The sequence below is a fragment of the Lynx canadensis genome, chromosome E1 (genome assembly GCF_007474595.2).
Source record: "Lynx canadensis isolate LIC74 chromosome E1, mLynCan4.pri.v2, whole genome shotgun sequence".
NCBI lineage: Eukaryota > Metazoa > Chordata > Mammalia > Carnivora > Felidae > Lynx > Lynx canadensis.
Genome location: NC_044316.2, coordinates 2,241,284 through 2,260,500, shown reverse-complemented (window position 1 = coordinate 2,260,500; position 19,217 = coordinate 2,241,284). Strand labels below are relative to the sequence as shown.

The following is a 19,217-nucleotide window of genomic DNA, read 5'->3' as shown; positions in this document are numbered from 1 at the left end:
CCACCCGCCCCGCCCCTGGGACTTGGTCCCGCCCCAAGCAACTGCCAATGCCCGCCACCCACAGATGACAGACAACGTGTAAATCGTTGTACAAATCGTCTTTAATTGAGAAAGCATGGAGTGGAGACCCTGTCCCCTGGGAGCAGAGCCAGGAGACGGGTGGAGCCTGAGCGGGGTCTGTGTGGGTGAGGGGAATATGCGCCCCTCTTGCAACAAGCCAGAAATAGAGCCTGAGGAAAAGTGACCAGCCTCTGAGCCCCAGCCCCTCCCTTTAGGGCCCTCTCCTCTACCCTGCCCAGGTCTGAGGCTACTCAGAGTGTCCCTCCTAGTCACTGGTGGCTTCCTGGTCTTTTCCAGGCCTGCCCCAAGCTCTCCACGCTTTTTTGGGAAAATCTAGTCAGGCCCTTTTTGGGTACCTAAAACTTAGCTGAGGTTATAAGCTGTAAGTGAAGCAAGTTCTAGTCAGTTAGAAGCTCTGGGGGGTATATGAGGTCTAGAGCCCCGAGAGGCTCTCGCCCTCCTTGGCCTGATTTGTAGGGGAGTGGGGTGGAACTTATTGCTGAACTGGGGTCTCTGCACTGGGGGATCAAGGTTGTGTCCCTCCTCTTATCCTTTTTATTCTAGACTCATTACCCTAAAGACCTCAGCTTTAAAGGGGACCTGGGAGGAATTCCTGCTGAGGTAGCTAAGTGTTCATGTCCCCCCCCCCCCAACCCAAGCACAGCCGAAACATGCCATGGTTGTGGCCCCCTGCCCATCCCAACTCCCTACTGTGAGCCAAGGATTCCTGCCCAAACTCCTCTGCCCTTCCTCAGACTCTGTTTCCCCGGCGGGACCCCAGCTGAGTTGCAGGAGCTAGAAACTGCATGTATAAATAAGGTTAGCATTCTATAGGAAGAATCAGATTTTTAGAAAACCTAGGAAAAACAAGAAGTGTTTCTTGATTCACCAAGAAACGCATTACTAGAGAAGGTAGGAGGATGGGTCTAGAGCTTCCTCTATATGAGCATTAATATGGCTATTCAGGCCTCGTTTCCATCCTGGAGGAAAGGGCTGAGTCCTGGTCTACGTCCTAGAGCCGAGATTCAGGAGGAAGTATGGCTCCATATGTGTCTAGAACACCACGCTCTAGCAGTGGGTGTCTTTGGGATAAGAAAGTTAAAACTGTGGTGTTCCGGGACCGGTCCTAGTTCAGGCCAAGGCCAGCAGCCGGACGGGGCTCATACCCAGCCCCTCTCTACCTGGAAACCAGGGGGTCCATCTGGGTCAAGGACAGAAGCCTGATGGATCCAGAACAGAGCCTGGCAGCATGCCAGCATTCCAGCCCAGAGCCTGAGTGCAAAAAGGGCCCTGGCTAGGGTGCCTGGTGTTCCAGAACCTGTCCTGAACAAGGCAGAAGGCGGAGGAGGGAAAAAAGGAAACTGATCCTGAGCTCCAGTAGACCTATAAATCTATGGTTCAGTGGCAATGAAAAGGGCACAGGGCTCCAGGAACTGGCTGAGCCCCGGGGTGGGGAATATTTATGTCCTGGTTCTGTCATTTTGGGAACCCGGGCGCCTTCTTGGGAAAAGGCTTTGCGGGGCTGTGGGTGCGGAAGGAAAGAAGGGATCGGCCAGGACCACTGTCAGCCTCCCCCTCTCTGAACTCCCAGGCCCGAGGAGCAGGGAAGCCTGGGGAGTCACGACCAGCCCCTTGGCTCCCTCAGGATCGAGCACCGGGTGGGACCTGGCTGCTCAGGGCGTGAGTGTGGCGGCATGGGTGGGGGCGGGGCTGGGAGCAGGGCTGGGAGACAGGCTGTGGCTGTGGCTGGCTCCGTGCAAGTGCCAGGAGCCTCCAGTCCACGGACTACATTTCAGGGGGCAGGGGGACTGGAAGGGGAGGTCTCAGGGACACTGTGGAGAGAAGGCTCCCGGTACATGGCCACTGTGAAGGGGAGAGAGAGGAGCAGGAAGGAGAATTAGGCACGGAGAGACGTGGGAAGAATCCGCTTTGAAAGGGCTCCCATCCCCTACACCCATCCTCTGGGAATCCCAACCCCCAGGAGAAGGGCTCCCCAAAGTCCCGGGGACCAGGGGCCAGAGCCTTCCTGGTTTGACCCCTCATAACAGGTGTCCTCTTTAACACCCGTAGTACCTTAGCTGTGTGTCACTCAATGTTCACATCGACGCCAGCACCCTCCCCCCGACGTCCTTTCCTTGAGTCCATCCATACTCACCTTCCAGGAGCTTGGGCACAAAGTGGGCCGCTGCCTTGGTCTTCTTGACCCGATTTCCCTTCATGACTCGGCCCTCCTTGTCCAGGCCCAGGTACCAGGCCCGGCCAGAGCGGCGCTGGCGATAGAGAGCAGAGGCGTACAGGACGTAGTAATTCTCGAAGACGCATTCCTTAAAGCGACACTCAGCTGTGAAATGCGGCTGACAAGACAAAGAGCCAGAAAGGCACACAGAGACAGAGACGAAAAGACTGATCACTGGACAGAAGGGAGCCCCGAGAAGAAGCAGCCAGGGGGCGCCTGGGTGGCTCTGTCGGTTGAGCGTCCCGCTTCGGCTCAGGTCATGATCTCACAGCTCAAGATTTCGAGCCCTGCGTCGGGCTCTGTGCAGACAGCTCGGAGCCTGGAGCCTGCTTTGGATTCTGCGTCTCCCTCTCTCTCTCTCTCTCTCTGCCCCTCCCCTGCTCTCTCTCTCTAAAATAAATAAACTTAAAAAAAAAAAAAAAAAAGAACCAGTCAGGATACAACCCCTGCGTTTTGGGCTGGAGGGCCAACTTCTTACTCCGTGTAGAAACTAGGAGAAAAGGGGAACGAGGGAGCATCTGGTCAGCACCCCCCCCCCAGGAGGTGGGGGTGGGGCCTGGAATAAGATACCTGCTCTCTACTCTCCTTCCAGCCTCTCTTGCCAGCCCCTCTCCGGGCTGAGTCTGGCGAAGTTCAGTAACCATGAAATCTGGAGGGAGTAGGATGTGCAGGAGTTCCAAAAGGCCGGAAGAGTTGGCCAAAGAGCCTGGTGGTTCTTGGGGGGCTACGCGGGCAGCAGGGATGGGAGGGACCCTAGCGGAGGTGCTCTGCGGTGGGCAATAACAGCACATCAGCAAGAGCTGGCGGGAGAGGGAGTCCTAGCGGTAGTTAAGGCTGTAGCTGGGGAGCCCTGGCAGGGGCGGCGATCCCCTGGCCACTCGGCCTCAGTGTCTCACCGAGCTGTAGAGCAGCCCCTCGGCGTTCATGGCCATGTAGTGACCCAGCTTGGCACTCTGGATGGTGACCACACGGAGCCCCACGGGGATCAGGTTGAAGTGGGCTGGGGGTGGAGAGAGGGGGCATCAGTGTCCCGAGCCTCAGACCCCCATCCTGGCTCCCCTGCTTCCCTTGGTGGTGGTGGGGGGGGGGTGTCAAAGAGCCAGACGGAGAATGACAGCGCTTGAAGCAGGCACAGGATGGCCACCTCCTAGCCCCGCTCTCCCCTCCCCTCCCACCCAGCAGCTGGCTTCCTCTCTCACTGAAAGAGCTGGTGTCTTCTGGGGTGCCCTGGATGGTCCCGTCAGGATTCGCCTGGAGGTAGAAACCCTGGCGGCAGAACAATTTGGTGACGATGCCTTTGAGCTGAGGCTCTGGAGAGAGAGACATTCATCTTTGAAAATGACATCTCTGTTCCCAGAAACATCCCTACACTTGGCGGGATCAGAGGAGAGAACCAGGGGAGACTGGAGGGGAGGACGCAGGTCCCAGGGCCCCAGCCCTCAGCCCCTCTAAGCACGCTCTCAGCCACCTCTCTTGGACTCGGGAGGAAGCTGGGGGGGGGTGGGGCCCTTCTGCTTCCTCTAACCCCCAGCTTTCTGTTTAATTTATTGAAATTTATTTAAATGGCTTAATTCCTACCCTACAGCTCAACCACCAGTGGGGGAGGGGAGAAGAGTTGGAAAAGGAAGGGGAGATCCATCCAAAAGCAGAGGGCGGAGGGCACCAGGCTGGACCGCCGAAGGGGCAGTGTGCTCGCGGCCGTGGGGGGCGGCCAGGTGACCACGGGGTAGGGGCGCCCCCTCGGGAGTGGGGGTGGGGCTGGGGCTGACGCTGACTCAGCACCTGCTGCTGCGGCTGCCGCTCGCTTGGCGCGGGCCTTGCCTTGGCCCAGTGCCGGCCTGTCTGACACTGACCCATCTGTCTGTCTGTCTGTCTGTCAGTCTGCTGGCTCGCGGGGGGGCCAGCCCTCCCCGAGGCTCAGCCTCTCCCTTTCAGCCAGGTAACCCGCCTGAGGTGGGGGACGTGCGGTACCAAAGCGAGGAAACCGGAGAAGGGGGCCCGGGAGCCGGCGAGGCAGGCTGAGTCACGTGGGGGCCGGGTCCCACTCAGAGGGTGGGCTGCGGACCGTACCAAGCGGAGGGCCGGCGGCGGGGGGAGGAGGGCACGAGGGGGCTGCCCCTGGGGGAGCTGGGAGCCGGCGGGAGCGGGGCCAGAGGGCCTCCTGCCAGCCGCGCCTGGACGGGGACCACGCGCTAACCCTCCCAACTCTCCTTCCCCCGTCGCTTGCGCTCGGCCGACTTCCCTGTACCCCCTTGTAGGTGGTACGACCCCCCAGTCTCCCAGCGGGTCTCCAGCCCGGTACTGGGTCGGAGCTGCTCGCGCCGGAGGCTCCCCCGATCGTGTGGGAGCCCCCTTCGGAGTCGCGGAGGGGGTGATGGGGGGGGTGGCCGGCTCCCCTCTCGAAGCGCAGGTCACAGAGGCGGGCGCACAGAGGGGCGGGCTGGCGAGGTAGCTGCAAGGACACCCGGGGGAGAGCTGGGGAGATTGGCGCCGCGCCAGGCAGGCTCGGCCAGCGGGAACCGAGCCAAGGCGTGGAGGGGCGGGAGGACCGGGGCGGGGGCGGGGCTGCCAGAGCTGCAGAAACCCTCGGGGTGACCCAGGCGTCCGGAACCCCCAGGCCCCTGCGCTCGGGATTGAAAGAATCGCGAGAGCCGGCACGTAGGCGGCGGACGGTGGGGGTGGGGACTCCTGTGTTGGGGGGGGGGGGGAGGAGTGGGGGGCCGAGCCGGAGCCGCGAGGCATCGGAGCGCCAGCCCCAGCCCCTCAAGCCTTCCCCTTGCCCTCGACAGCAAGGAGACTCGGGGGTATGGGCAAAAGAGAAGGGAAACTGAGGCACGATCTGGCAGGAGCTGTGTCGTCCTGGCCCACCCCACCTCTCACTTTCGGGGAGTCCCCCTCAGTCGGGCCCCATCCTTCGGCGTCCCTGGCCTCAACCTCCCAGACCCGGAGACCCCGCTCCAGCCACTCACCAGGGCCGCGGTCCGGCCGCGCGGGCCGCCCCCCGCACAGTCGCACCTTGGACAGAAGGATGACGAGCTGCTTCTGGCAAAGGGACTTGGTGCCGCGGGGACACACGCGCCGCTGCGCCGACACCGGCCGGCTGCCCCCGGGCTCGCGGACCTCCCGCTTCTGCCGGATCAGGCTACTGGCCAGCGCCGCCATGGCGCCCCGGGAGGAGACACCCCCAAACCGGCAGGCGCCCCCAGCGCGCTCACCGGGGCATGCTCTTGACGCTGGGGTCCCAACTCACCGCCCCACCCACTGGAGCTGAGGGGAAGCCCCAGGGCCCCTGCCCCCCGCCGCCCCTCGGCCGCCAGCTCCCACCCTTGGGCCCCGTGCTAGCCCCACTGGACCCAGCAGCCTATGTATCTCTGTTGACCCCACCCTCGACTTTTGCCCCCTACTGAAAACTACCCCCTTTCCCTGTTCTCCGGTGTCCCTGTCCCCTCTTCCCTTATCCCAAAGTCAAGACCCTCAAAATTTCCAAGATGTGGTTGCAATACCCCCAAGCACCACTCCACCCTATTTTGGGGACCTGCACTCCTGCCAAACCCACCCTTGTAATCTAAAGGGTGTGGGTCCTTAGCTTTGACTCATCCCTACTGGGGCACTGCCAATGTCAGGGAGGAACCCAACCTTGGTGTCTTTGCCACCTTCTAAGTGGGTCCCCCACTTTTTTCCCCTGAAGTCCCCCAAAACTATGTCTGGGAAAGCCCAGGCTGTCCCCCGCTCAGCGACTAGGGGTTCCCCGACCCTGTCTCTGGGCAATACCTTTTTTTCACATGGTTCCCAGCTGCTGAACCCCCTTCCTCACCTTGTTACCCCCCACTCCTTTCGAAGTCACCTCCAAATCCACCCTTCCTAGTGGGTTCACCAGGTAGGTGGTTGTCTGGAGGGCCTCTGTCACCTCGCGACAAGGAGCATCCGTTGTTTCCCGCCGCCCCCCCCCCCCGGGTTGCCCCTTAATTTCCTCAGGGACAGCTGGTGCTTGTTTAGATCCCACGCCCTCCAATCCAACCAGCCCCCCGAGAGGCGTGCACCCACGTTATCACCAGTCCCCGAATGTGAACAGGCTCCCTACAAGTCAGGGCGCGTCAGAGCTTTCTGCGACAGGGCTTCCCCGGGACAGCCTATAGCACCCTCTTCCTTCCCCGACGCCCCTCAACCTGTCCTGTCTTGTTGATCCGGCGACGGGTGGCTCTGGCTCCGGTTCCTGGCTCCTCCCTCCCTGTCCCTCGCGAGCGGAGCCTCCCTCCACGCCGGGCTAGGCGCCCCGGACCCCCAGGAAGGAGGGAGGGTGTCTCCGCAGAGCGCCCTGGTCCGGCGGAGTCAGAGCCCCGGGCCTGGCGGCTGGCCCCAGCAGAGCGGCGGCGGCGGCGGCGGCGGCAGCGGCAGTGGGGAGCTGAGGCAGCGGCGGCGACAGCGGCTCCCCCTCCTCCGAGAGCCGGCCCGGGGGCGGGGCAGGGGGCGGAGACGCCGGGGAGGAGGGGGGGGGGGTGAAGCCGGGCGGGAGGAACCCCGGGGTTCCTCGGAGGCAGGGAGTGGGGACGGTCTCAGAGGCAGGCGGAGCCGAGGCAAGGCCGCACGTCTTGGGGTTCAGAGGAGGAGGGGCAAGGAGGCGACTCCACTGAGCGGATCCCTGGATGGGAGGAGAGGATGGGCTTAAGATGGATGGAATGGCGGACGCTGGGAGAATGGAGAAGGGGACCCTACTGCCCCGGATGGGAGGGCAGAACTGAAGGGGGAAAGTGGGGGAGAGTAGGTAGAGGTGGTGGTGAGGTCTAGCCTGGGGCCGAATCCGGCCTTCATAATCTCCGATTTTGTGTGAGCCAGATTGGTCAGTCCCTGGTCTCCGTGCCTTCTTTCTGCGTTTTGTCAGCAATATGCCCCCCTCCCCCTTCCCTATTGACTCCTGAGAGAAAAGACCGTAAGAATTGGGGAAGATGGTTGCCTGAGGAAGCACCGGGCGGGGAGGGGTGCTGGCCACAGATCTGAGGAGCAGACAGGCCAGAAGTGGGACGACCACAGGTCAGGGGCCGGGGACGGGGCAGGAGGGTGGGGAACGACCCGCGAGGAAGCCTTCTAGACTGATCTTCGGGCCCAGGACGCTCAGCCTGCCTTGCAGGCGAGGGGCCGGCGGCCCCCCACCACACCCCGCCTGCCAACAGAAGCACTTTCCACGCGGGTAGGAGCAGCGTCTTTAATGGGCCCCGCCTCCCACGCCAGCTAAGCCGCCCCCCTTGCGCGCAGCCTTGGCCTCCTCCACCGCGGCGCGCAGGGCGCGGGCAGGGTCCCCGCGGAGGCCGGCCAACGCCCCGAGCAGCCCAGCGGCGCCATCCCCCGCACGGAGCTTTCGGCCGCTCAGGAAATAGTGGGGCAGCGTCCCGGCCTCGAGCACACGGCCCAGCTCATCCAGCAGCCCGAGGCAGCAGGCGCCCGCGTTCTCCGGCCGCGCGAGATAGAGCGCGGGCAGCCGCTCGCACGCCCAGTAGAGCAACGTCCGCAGGAGGTAGGGCGCCGCGGCCCGGGTCCCGGCCACCAGCGGGCGCAGCAGCGCCTGGGCCGCCGCGTGCGCTTGCAGCAGCGGAGCGGGTATGCGCGCCTTGAGCGCCAGCTCCTGGCGGGCGAAGCAGAGCTGCCAGCCGGAGGCGCCTGGCTGCTCGCTGTGGCCGCCGGGCACCAGGTAGAAGGATGACGACTCGGAGGCCAGCGGGCCGGCCCACGAGTGGCTCCGAGCGCCCTCGGGCCAGCCGGCCACCGACACCACGGGAATCAGGTCGAAGAGCAGGAGGTGGCGCGGGGGCTCCGGCGTAGCCAGGAGGACGGTGGTGAACCCCGCGTGGCGGGCTGCGTGGACCAAGCGCGGGGCACCCGGGACCGGGCACAGGGACTCGGCGACGGCGGCCAGTGAGGCAAAGAACCACGCGGCCACCTGGGCGGGGCAAAGTGTGGGCCATGCCTCCCACCCCTCCGTCTGCTGCAGGCCTGGGCTAACGACGGCTGCTTTCGTGACGTCACCATTCAGGTTTTCCAGCGGGGTGGGAAAGCCAAGATCCATGATGCCTTGCCCAGGCGGCTCTTGCCCCGAAACGTTAGGAGGTGATTTTTCCAAAGCCTCGTTTGGATCAGCCTCAGTGACAGAACCGTGCGGCTGGTCCACGGAGCTTTGCTGGCTCTTGGGACTTCCTTCACTTTCGGTTCGGTGGGTGGAATCACGTCCTCCTGGGACTGGAGGTCCTAGGCAATCCTGCCATGCCTCCCGGACCGAGGTTCCGCGTATGCGCTCTGGGAGGCACAGCCACGCGTAAGAGGAGTCCACGTCCAGTCGCAGCTCCTGCCCGGTGCCGTCTAGCGAAAACACGGGCACTAGGAGTGTAAAGCCGGCGTCGTAATGAGGTCCCCGGACGTAGGGACCTAAGGGTGCAGGTCCCAGATCCAGGGAGCCCTCGCGAATCCCGCCACGAAGCAGCAAGAGCTCCGCTTGGGGAGGAAAGCGGGGGTCCCGGCGGTGAATAAGACCTACAAGAAAAGACAGGATCGGGAGGGCACGACCCAAAGCCGGGCGGGGCCGGGGCGGGGCGGGGTGGGACTGGACGGGGCGGGACTGAGAGCTGCGAGCACCCGAAGGCAGGGAGAGTTACTTACCCAGCAAAGAGAAGACAAAGTCCTTGGCCCGGAGGAGGTCTGGCCCCGGCTTGGGCGCGTCACTCCAGCTTTCCTGCACACCCAGCTCCTGGATCAGCTGGGTTAGTTCCTGCAGCTGCGCCCCAGAGCAAAAGTCGATGTCCGTGAGCGGCCGGGCGGGGGCTGGGGGCGGCGGGCCCCACCAGGGCGCACTCCCCCAGACCGCGGAAGCCATGCAGCTCAATCGTTTGGGGCTAGGGGAAAACACGGACGGGAGGAAGCTTAGACGGGCCGTTCCTTTGCTGCCAAAAAGTCGCCCGCGTTCTTCTCGCTTCCCCAGGCGGAGCGAGCCCAAGCACAGTTCGTCAATGGGTCTGCAGATGGAGGGCTCTAAATTGAGTCTCGAAAACGAACCAGTAAATACCTCCTCCGGCGTTGCCCTTTTCTCACACGCTGGTCCCCGCCCCCGTGGAGCGGCTCACCTGACTCAGCAGGTAAAAAGTCGCCGTTAGGCCCCTCCTGCGGGATGAAATAGTCTCCGCCGCCGCCCCTTGTCTACCTCCACTCACCTATTCGGGAAGGGAAGAGGCTGTGGCCTGCGGCTTCCCTCTCAGGGGCAGCTGCAAGGGCTGGGAAGGGAACGGATGGAAAGGTTCAACAGGTGTCTTCTTCCTGTAGCTCCTAGGGCCACGCCCCCCATTGCGACCACGCCCCCTTCTGGCGGCCGGCCTGGTGGTTCCGGGCCGGCCTCGCCTCCAGCCAGAGCTCAGTCACTCTTCCCTGTGCTGAGATCTCGCGCTGTCCTGGGGGTTGTAGTTTGTCTTCCGAGCTACCAGGGCGTTGGGGCCACGCCCCCACATCCTTTCCTGTTCCGCTGAAGTAGTGCCTGATGGAAGTTGTAGTTTCTATGGAGATCAACTGTTCGTGACTTTCGAGCCCAGGTCAGCCAGGCACAAAAAGATCCCGTGGGGTTGGGACAGAGGATGGATCTGAACAGCAGATAATAGTGGGGGACACACCCCAGAGCCCGGGGAGAAATAGGGGTCTCCGCATCCCTTGTGTGAGTGGAGGAGCCCTAATCGCTTAGACCTAGGAGGGTTCGTCCATGCGATCCTAACTGCATTTTATTTTATTTTTTAAGTTTATTTTGAGAGAGAGAGAATCCCAAGCATTGTCGGTGAAGACCCCTCAATATGGGACCGGAACTCACAAACCTCGAGATCGTGACCTGAGTGGATTGGCGTGCTTAGCCGACTGAGCTACCCAGGTGCCCCCCATAACTGCATTTTAGAGAAGACACTGCAGCCTACGAAGGTTGCCCATGATAGAGCTGAGCCAGAGGGGTGTCGGAAAGCGGCTCGCAGCTGGGTGGGGAGGCATCTCTTTGGAGTCAGGGGTAAGCAAGAACACACAGGAGGTGACCCAGGAATACACATCTGGCTCAGGGAAGGGACCTGCATATTAATGATGCCCACCTCAGACACGAGTGAGGGCAGGGAAAAAAAACAAACAAACCACTTTGGCATCTGCCAGCTCGTGTATGTACATGGAAGAGTTATCAGGACCAAAAAATCAAGTCCAGAGGAAAATCCCAGCTGGGCTGGGGCAGGGCAAGGGGAAATTGTCAAGAGAAGAAATGGCTTTCAGTTACCACGGCTATCAGAGGCACAGCTTAAGTCGGGGATGAGACTAGGAGCCAGAACGAGAAGACAGAGCCACAGGAAACCAGGGACAGGCTCACAGCTCAGAGCGACCCATGGCTGGAGCAGGTGCCCTCCCCTCTCCTCCCACCCTGGGGCCTGGGTCTGAAGTGAGATAAGCCTGAGTCAATGGCAAGAGAATGAAGCAGACACACCGAGAAAAATTATAGTGGCCTGTGGAGGGGGCCTCTCAGAATCCAGAGCTCAATTTGGGGAGCCCAGACATCAGGGGTTCCTAGTCATTGACAAAGAGAACCCTTCTCCCTCGGCCACCTCGAGCCCCAAAACACAGCCCAGAACTGGGGAGGCAGGTTCCCATATATCTGGCTGTGACCCGAGAGACCTGATTGAGAAAACTGAGGACGAGGCTCTATCTCACAGTTTTGGGGTGATCAGGCAAAGGGTACCCCTACATCTTCCCTCCTCCCCAGAGGGTGACCTCTCAGTCACACTAAAAACAACGAAGTTCTCCGGGTTCTGGGGGAGCTTTGACGATGGTGGGTTTGGGCGACTAGGGAAAGGAAAAGTTTCTCTAAACTCTAAATAAAGCACTGCCGTCCATCAGGATTTTCTGCGACGATGGAAATGTTCTGAATCTGTGCCGTCCAATATAGTAGCCACCCGTGCCTATTGGGCCCTTGAAATGTAGATGCTGAGACTGAGGAACAGGATTTTACTCTTTTTGTTTTTGCTTTGCTTTCATTTTTTTAAAGTGGGGGGCTTGAACTCATGAGCCCGCGATCAAGAATTACGCGCCCCACCTACTGTGCCGGGCGCCCCTGAAGTTTGTTTACTTTTTGTTAAATTACGTTTTAATCGCCATATGTGGCCAGTGGCTACTGTATCGGACAATACAGCTCGAGGGCCTTGGGGACAATGGGTTTCGCTACGTGGCAATGCAGGAGCAGGGACAAGGCTAGCACCAGTCTTCCTGAGGCCCCGTGGCTGGCCAGCGTCGGGAATGGGGCTGGGGTGGATGTCCTCAATCAGCCACAGAACACTTCTCTCGTCTCTTTATTCCCAATGCACCTTTGTCCCCTCTTTTTCCAGGGTCCTCACCACACACTGATGTCCCCACTCCCTGATGGTCTCCGGTGAGTTGCTGGGTGCCTCTTGGCGAACGCGCCTGGGAGACAGAGCTTCGCACTTGTCCCTGCCCAGCTGTCTTTGGCGGGCGTCAAAGACCACGTGCCCTACCCGGGTGCCCGACCCAGGACAGTAGGGCTTCCAGTTGTTTCGGGGAGGCATAGACTTCTGGTGATAGTTCTGGCAGGCTGACGGGATGGTGCCCACGGGACGATACACCCAGTCTTGGCTGCCTGCCCGCCGGGGGGATGGCTGCAGCTCGATCAGCACGGGTACCTCTGAGAAGGTGTGCAGGTCACTGTAGACCACCTGGGGTTTGGAGGAGTAGGAGTTCTGACTCAGTGGAACAGAAATCCATGATAGGTGCTGCTCTGGACCCTCCTTCCGAGGAGCCTCCTCGGGTACAAATGACTTTGTCATTTGTGTTGACTTTGGGGTCTGAGGTAGGCCCGAGACCTGGACAGTGTCAGTACCTAGGACAAGGCCTGGGTTCTTGTGGTGGTGGGGACTTGGGGTAAGGCACGAATCCTTGCAGAGGCCCGATCCCCCAGTAAGGCCTTGAGTCCTGGGGAGGCCATGGTCTTGGGTAAGGGCTGGGCCCTTGTGGGGGCCAGGATCTTGATTGATTCCTGGGTACTTGTGGAAGTTAGGGTCTTGGGTGCGTTCTGGGCTCCTGTGAATTCCAACATCTTGTATATGGCCACATCTCCTTTCGACTTCAGTGGCTTGTGTAAGGCCTGGATTCTTATGGAGATCAGAATCTTGAGTAAGGCCTACGCTTCTGTAGACTCCAGAATCTTGGGGAAGGCCTGGGTTCTTGTAGTCTCCTGAGTCTTGGGTAAGGCCTGAGCCCTTATGAAGGCCAGAGCTTTGGACCAAGCCTGGGCTTTTGTTGACTCCAGAGTCTTGGGCAAGGTATGGGCTCTTACGTGGGCAAGAATCTTGGGGAAGGTCTAGACTCCTAGAGACTCCCGACTCGTTGGCATCACCTGTGCTCTTATAACCTCCAGAATCTTGAGAAGGGCCTGGGCTGTTATGGAGACCAGTTGTTTGGGAGCAATCTTGACTTTTACAGAGTATAGTCTCTTGGTTTTGTTCTAGATTCCTACAGACTCCAGAGTTTTGCATAAAGCCTGAGCTCCTCTGAATGTCAGAAGTTTGGGGAAATGGTGTGTTTTTGTGGAGGTCAGAAGGTTGGGTGAGACATGGGCTCCTAGAGATACCTTCATCTTGAATAGGACCTAGATTCTTCTGGGGGCCAGAATCTTGGGTAAGGACTAGATTCTTGGGAAGTCCAGAGTCTTGGGAAGGGCTTGGACTCTTGTAAAGATAGGGGTCTTGGGGAAGGCCTGGGGGCTTGTTCAGGCCAAGATCTTGAACAAAGCCTGGGTTCTTGTAGGGGCCTGGATTTGGGGCAAGGCCTGGGTTCCTAGGAACTCTTGAGTCTCTTGAAAGGTTTGGAGTCCTTTGGAGGTCAGAGTTTTGGTTGAGGCCCGGACTCTCGTGAAGTTCAGGGGCCTGGGGTTGGATTGGGGGTTGGAACGTCTCGGAGAGCTGGGGAGGGATGGGAAACTGGGAAGAGGGGGTGGATGGAGAAGACTTGGAGGTTGGGGGATTTTGATGGTTGGAGAGTTGACGGAGGACAAAGGATTTGGGAGGCATAAGAGGCAGAGATAGAGTGCATGGTGGAGGAATAGTGCCCAGCACGCTCTGGCCACCGGTCGGAGAATGAACGCAAGGTTGTGAAGGTATGGCATCCTTGGAGTAGACCACGCACTTGGGGTAGACTGGAGTCTGGGAGTCTGTGTGTTTCCTCTCAGAGCTGCAAGGGTGGAAGCTGCAGTAAGGGAAGGTCTTGGGCTGTAGGAACTTGTCTTTGGCGTCATTTGAGATCTTCCATTCCATATTCCCCAACTCCAGGTAACCCAGTATGGACCCTGCGGAGGGCTTGGCACTGTCCCCACTATGTGGCTTCGGTGTTTGCTCCGCTGCCCCAGAACTGCCCAGACCCTGCCCCTCTTGGGCCCTGGGGAGGGTGCCCGAGTCCTTTCTGGAATACCCAGAGTTCTGGGGCGGGCACACGTGGCATAAGTTCTGCTTTGCCCTGCGGGCATCGTAGACCACCTGGCCAGCGGAGAGGCCTTGGCTGAAGGCAGTCGGGGTAGAGGGAATAGGAGTTAGGATGGGGGTAGGTATGGTGGCAGAGACAGAGATAGGAATAGGGACAGGAGCGGTAGTCAGGGTCATGACCAGAGCTGAGGTTGGGACAGAGATTGAGCCAGGGGCTGGGGTAGCAGCTGGGGGAGGCACTGGGGCAGAGGCGGGAGCAGGGAGCAGGGTGTGAGGGGTGGGGGTATAGGTCACACGAGCATGGGCCGGAGGGAAGGCTGGGGCATGGGCTATTGTGTGCCCGGGACTGTGACCCAGGGAATGGGCTGAGGGGTGCTCAGGGCCATGGGCCTGGGCAGCAGTGTGCTGGGTGTGCTCAGGGGTGAGGCCTGGGGGATGTGGAGGGGCCTGGGCTGAGGCATGCTCGGGGGCAGGGGCTGGGGAGAGGATCTGGGCTTGGGGGTCGGGGTGCTCAGGAGTGAGGGCCGGGGAGGAGGGCTGGGCCTGGAGGGGGTTGTGCTCAGGGGTGTGGGCTGGGGGGGAGATCTGGGCCGGGGCCGGGGCCTGGGCCGAGTCGTAGTCTGGGGTCTTAGTCTCGCTCTCGGGCAAGTGGAGGGGAGCCATGTCTGCCTTGCTCATCCTGGGGAACTGGGAAGGTGTCTCGTGCCTGGAGAGGAAGGGCGCCCGGGCCTCTGAGGCTGTGACCTGAGGGGCCTCCCCGGCTCCCATCACCGCTTCCTTCCACAGTCCCCTTGGCGCGTCCACAGGACACCCTGCGTGTCCACCCCGAGGCGGCATCCGGCGGCACCCGGAGGCCTTCTCGTCTTTCGTGTCCACCCTCCAGGAGTCCCGGTGGTCGGGGCGCCCCGGCAGGAAGCGACGATGGTAGCCGGAAGAGACTCTCGAGCACAGGTTCTTGGGGTCCTCGGAGCGGCACGCGCACGTGGGACGGTTGCCCACGCCTCTGGCTTGCTTGTCTGCAGGGAAATCGGGATGGGACGAGGCCCGGCTTCCTGAGGGGCCCGAGAAAGGGGGACAGGCCCACATCCCCTTGAGGCCACGCTGGGGCCCGCTCACCTTTGGGGAAGAGGTGACGGAAAAGGAGCCGCAGGTTGCTCTTCAGATGCCTCCAGAGCTGAGGGACACGGGGAGGGGGGAGTCCGGAAGCGCGGTGAGCCCCGAAGGCCCGCTGCCCTCCCGCCTCGGCCCCTTTGAGGCCCCGCCCCCCGCCCCCGGTGCCCAGCCCTGCCCTGACCAGAGTCACCACGTTGATCCCCACGTTGAGCAAGATGAAGCTGCCCAGAATCAGAAGAATTGAGTCTCCGAGGTCCTGGCACTTCCTGGGGTGGGTGCTAGAGCACCCCGGCGCTCCGGGGCGGGCTCGCTGTCCCATGGCCGGGGGGGTCCCAGGACTGCCTGGGCCCCCTGGCCCCCACATACTCGCTAGGAGCCAGGCTCCTCTGGCGGGGGAGGGGGAGAAGGACTGGGTCACAATGGGGCCGGGCGGCTGGGGTCACAATGAGGGAGGGCCGGGGACAGTGTGCCCTGGTAACTAGGTCACCCGAGCCCTAGACGGTCAGGTGGGGCCTGGAAGCCGGCGTGCCCGCCCCGCGGCCCTGGCTGGGTCCCCCACTGCCCGCTGCCTCGCTCCATCAAACACGCACATTCCATCCCCTTGGCGGCTCCTGAGGCCGGGGAGACCTTGGCCTCGGAGCCCTGGGGAAGGCCCGGCTGGACCCCAGAGCCCTGGCATGCTTCCTGCCCTTCGCCGGGCCGTGGTCCCGGCTCTGCCCACACGTGGAACCCACGGGTCTGGAATCTGACCTCACGGTCTCGCGTGGGGCAGTGCCTCTGAGCCCGCTTTGGGATCAGGGCGACAGGGACCCAGCGTAGGTGCTCAGGGACCCGTGGTTTGGAGTCTGCCGCTGCAAGATGTCCTTAGTGCGTGGCACGGGACGGGGGGCGGGGGGGGGGCGTGGCCGCCGCCGAGAAGGGGACACTGGCTTCTCGTGTCGGGAAGCCAAGAGCAGGGCCCCGGGCTGGCAGGAGGAGGGGGCGATTCCAAGCCACAGAACATCACAGCGCTTCCTGGACCTTGTTGCTCTTTATTCCTCTCTCCACGCCCCCCCCACCGCCCGTGTTCCCCGCCGGTCAGTGGAGTTTCCCGTTCCGGCTCCTGTGCAGGGCGGGCCTGGAGGCCGAGGTGCAGGGGGGCGGCAGGGAGCTGGCCCGCGCTCTGCTCTCCTGGACCTGCCGCTTCAGCTCCAGGCTGTCGTATACCTGGTAGCTGCCATTGGCCCCCGGGGTCCGGCTGAGTGGCCTGAAGGTGGGCTGGGCTGGGGGCGGCTCGGGAGCCTGGACTTCGGGCGGGGGCCGGGAGGAGCGGGGCAGCAGGGCTGAGCCGGGAGCCGGGGCCCGTCGGTGGGAGGTCTCGCCCAGCACGGTGAGGGATGCGGTGGTCAGAGGGTGCCGGGCGGGCGTTGCCTCGGTGCATTCGCCCGTCCGGCGCCGAACCTCGTGGGGGTCCCGGGCGCCGTAGCCCAAGTGCCCCGTGGATGGGTGGGGGCTGCGGTTGGACTGGCTGTGAGCGTGGCCAGGGAGGCTCTGCCGGTGGGCCTGGGGGGAGCAGGGCTCCCGGGCCTCGGGCCGGGACCCCCGGGGCACCAGGGCACAGGGGGGTCCGGAGCCCTCCAGACCACGCCGCCACTGATCCCGGGAGTCATGGAGTAGCTGGGCCCCTGAGGGGTAAGGGCTGTGTCCCGCGGGGACCCGGGAGGGGCCGGGGGGCAGCCGGCGGACGGGTGGTGGAGACGGGGTCCGCTGCTCAGCCTCCAGATTGCCCCAGATGCGGGACTGGGGGCAGTGGGGCCCGTAGGACTGCAGCCTCAGCTCCGGCTTGGCCTCCACGCGCTTGGGCATGCGGCGCGGCTCAGGTGACAGGTACAGAGGAGGTGGTGGCAGGCCGGCCAGGATCCCACCCTGGCGGCCCCACGGCCCCAAGTTGGAGGGCAGGCCCACCGGCTGGGAGAGCCCTCCCCAGCCCCGCCGTGGGTACTTGGGGTGCGGGAAGGATAGGTCATCCTCCTCCAGGCAGGAGTCGAGGTTGTCCTCATCAAAGGAGGGCACTGGCCGCAGCTGTGACATCTTGTGGCTGTGACAGTGACTGTGGAAGACGGAGCGGTTGGGGGGGAAATGCCTATGGTTCCTCAGTCCCCACTGGTGGCTGCAGGGGCGGTGGTGGCCGGGGTGCCGGCCACGGCGGTGGCTGCAGCGGCGGTGGCGGCGACAGCTGCAGCGGGGGCTGCGGAGACAGCGGTAGGAGGAAGAGCGATGGCAGGTGGGCCGGGCCATCTTCACTTCTACAGGGTCCAGGGCACAGTGGATGTGAACGTCTTGGGTCTTGGCCGGGGCGTCTTTGGGGGAACCTTCGGAAGCCTGGAAGATCTCATCTGGGGGCGACGAGAGTCCGTGAGGACAGGGTGAATGTCAGAAGAGCTCGGGGTTGGGAACAGTGTGGCCTGGGTTTCTAGGGTGGTGACGGTGGCATCGGGCGGAGGGGTGTCCCCTACCTCTCTTGCTGCCATACTCACTTTTCAGATGAATCCAATGTATCATCTTGTCTAAGGCATTCTGGAGTCCATGCCACATCTGGGGGTACGGTGGGGTAGGAGTGAAGACCACGCCCGCCCCCAGCCCTCTCCACCCCGGGGGGGACGGGGTGGCCCACGGCCATGCCGTCACTGACCGCAGTTACCACGTTGATCCCAATGTTGACAAGAATGACGAGACCCAGCAGCAGGAGCAGTAAGTCGTTGGCACCCTGGGGAGCTTCTTGGTATGGACTGCAGGACCCCAGGCTGTCATAATAGAGCTGGTTTTCCATGGTGGGGGGGTCCTAGGGCCACCTGGGCCACCGCGCCCCCCCCCCACCCGCCCCGACCACACTGTGCTCATGCCAGGACCTGGGGACACCTACCAGCTGGTGAGGCTGTTGGGTCACAATGAGGCACATGGCAGCTCCTTGATCCACTTGGCTTGCTCTTTACATGGCCGTCTCTGACCTTGGCTGCGACCTGATGGGAGTCCAGTCCCCAGATACCCCAGAGCTCCCTTTGTCTCTCTGTCTCCATAGGGCTTTGCTTAAGTCAACACCTGATTGCGGATTTGCAAAATATGGTAGCTGTGGGCACAAGACAGTCTTCATAGGGACCGAATCAGCCAGAAAGGATTTCCTCCAGTGCATTGTTCTTTCGAGACCTTAGGGCAGCTTAGTAGCCTGAAGGAACTCTCCACCCGCGCCCACTTGGGGCCAGCAGCTAAGGTGACAGCGAGAGTCCCCTCTAGGGTTGCAGTTTTCTCTCCCTGTCCTGCCAGTGGCTGCAGCCATAGGCGTGGTGGTCACTGAACCCAGCGACCGCTTCGCTTCAGAGCAAGACTGACCACCGCCTTGCCGGGGTCGCTCCGCCAGGGACCACCGCCAACCGTGGTCTCTCCCCTTCCTAACCAACTGCCCTGGCACTGGCCCATCCCTCCAAGTTGAAACACTGTTGGCTCCCACCTTAAGAAAAAAACTCATGAAATACACAAAGCACCGCACAGATGTAATTGTCGATGTGCCAAAAGGAGTCTTCTTTTAAACCAGGTTCGTCGCTGGGGGTCCGTGCAAGTGGTGCCCCGGGGACCTCTAGTCTTTTGTTGGCTTGAGGAACAACTCAGCAAAAATAAAGGAAGAGCCGAGGGGCAGGGCGTTTCCCCTCCAGCCTCCAAACGCCTAGTAGGGACACACTCACTGAAGGGAATCAGCTTAAAGCAGGCTCATTCACAAAGGGCCTTCCAGGACTCCACCTTCTCTGGAAGGTGAGGTCCAAGCTGCTTCCGCCTGGGCACCTGCCCTCACGTGGCTTCCCTTCCCTAAGGTCGTGCCTGTGCACGCGTACGTGGGTGCATGCCTGTGACCCCAACTGTCTAGGAGTGGGGTAGGGCCTGGGTTTCCCTGCTCTCTGTGGATGGAATATTCTGATGAGTTCACACGGCAAGCTGAGGAAGGTGGGAGATTCTGCTGGGCCAGGCTGACTCGGTGGCCGTGAAATCTACCCGCGGGAGCAGTGCCCGGAGCCTCAGGGGCCGCGAGGTTGATCCCTGGTGTCTGTGTGACCGCGAATAAGTCCCTTATCCTCTCTGAGCCTCGCTCTCCTCATTGTGACAGGCAGGTGCTAATCAGAGGAGCGAAGTCACAGAGAATGTCCCCAGGATTTCATCCTCTGCTCTGAGCCTGCTCTGGGGTACGAGAATCTCAGGTCCCGGCCGGGAAATTCTGAAGGCCTGGATCTCTCGGTCGGCCGGCCACCCTCCAAGAAACCAGGGCTTAAGAGGCAACCACACCGCGCGCCCTGTGGCTGCAG

At 61.9% G+C, this 19,217-nt stretch overlaps 4 protein-coding genes across 4 annotated transcripts; all 4 read right to left on the bottom strand.

Moving 5' to 3' along the window:
* Window positions 1–83: 83 nt before the first annotated feature.
* FGF11 (fibroblast growth factor 11) lies at window positions 84–5,458 on the bottom strand. Its single transcript, XM_030296850.1, has 5 exons — window positions 5,266–5,458; window positions 3,496–3,606; window positions 3,193–3,296; window positions 2,216–2,414; window positions 84–1,923 (listed from the first exon to the last, which is right to left on the bottom strand). Exons 1-5 carry the CDS (start codon window positions 5,456–5,458, stop codon window positions 1,853–1,855), a joined length of 678 nt encoding a protein of 225 aa, XP_030152710.1. The 3' UTR covers window positions 84–1,852.
* Window positions 5,459–7,496: 2,038 nt separating this feature from the next.
* TMEM102 (transmembrane protein 102) lies at window positions 7,497–9,727 on the bottom strand. The gene is made up of 3 exons (XM_030296729.1): window positions 9,490–9,727; window positions 8,942–9,174; window positions 7,497–8,815 (listed from the first exon to the last, which is right to left on the bottom strand). The coding sequence occupies exons 2-3, from the start codon at window positions 9,153–9,155 to the stop codon at window positions 7,497–7,499; spliced, it is 1,533 nt and encodes a 510-aa protein (XP_030152589.1). The 5' UTR covers window positions 9,156–9,174; window positions 9,490–9,727.
* Window positions 9,728–11,675: 1,948 nt separating this feature from the next.
* SPEM3 (SPEM family member 3) lies at window positions 11,676–15,208 on the bottom strand. Its single transcript, XM_030296280.1, is given in 4 exon segments — window positions 11,676–11,714; window positions 11,716–14,792; window positions 14,893–14,950; window positions 15,071–15,208. Coding segments are annotated over 4 exon segments (3,312 nt in total).
* A 758-nt stretch (window positions 15,209–15,966) lies between these two features.
* SPEM2 (SPEM family member 2) lies at window positions 15,967–17,698 on the bottom strand. The gene is made up of 3 exons (XM_030296668.1): window positions 17,561–17,698; window positions 17,406–17,463; window positions 15,967–17,264 (listed from the first exon to the last, which is right to left on the bottom strand). Exons 1-3 carry the CDS (start codon window positions 17,696–17,698, stop codon window positions 15,967–15,969), a joined length of 1,494 nt encoding a protein of 497 aa, XP_030152528.1.
* Between the last annotated feature and the right edge of the window lie 1,519 nt (window positions 17,699–19,217).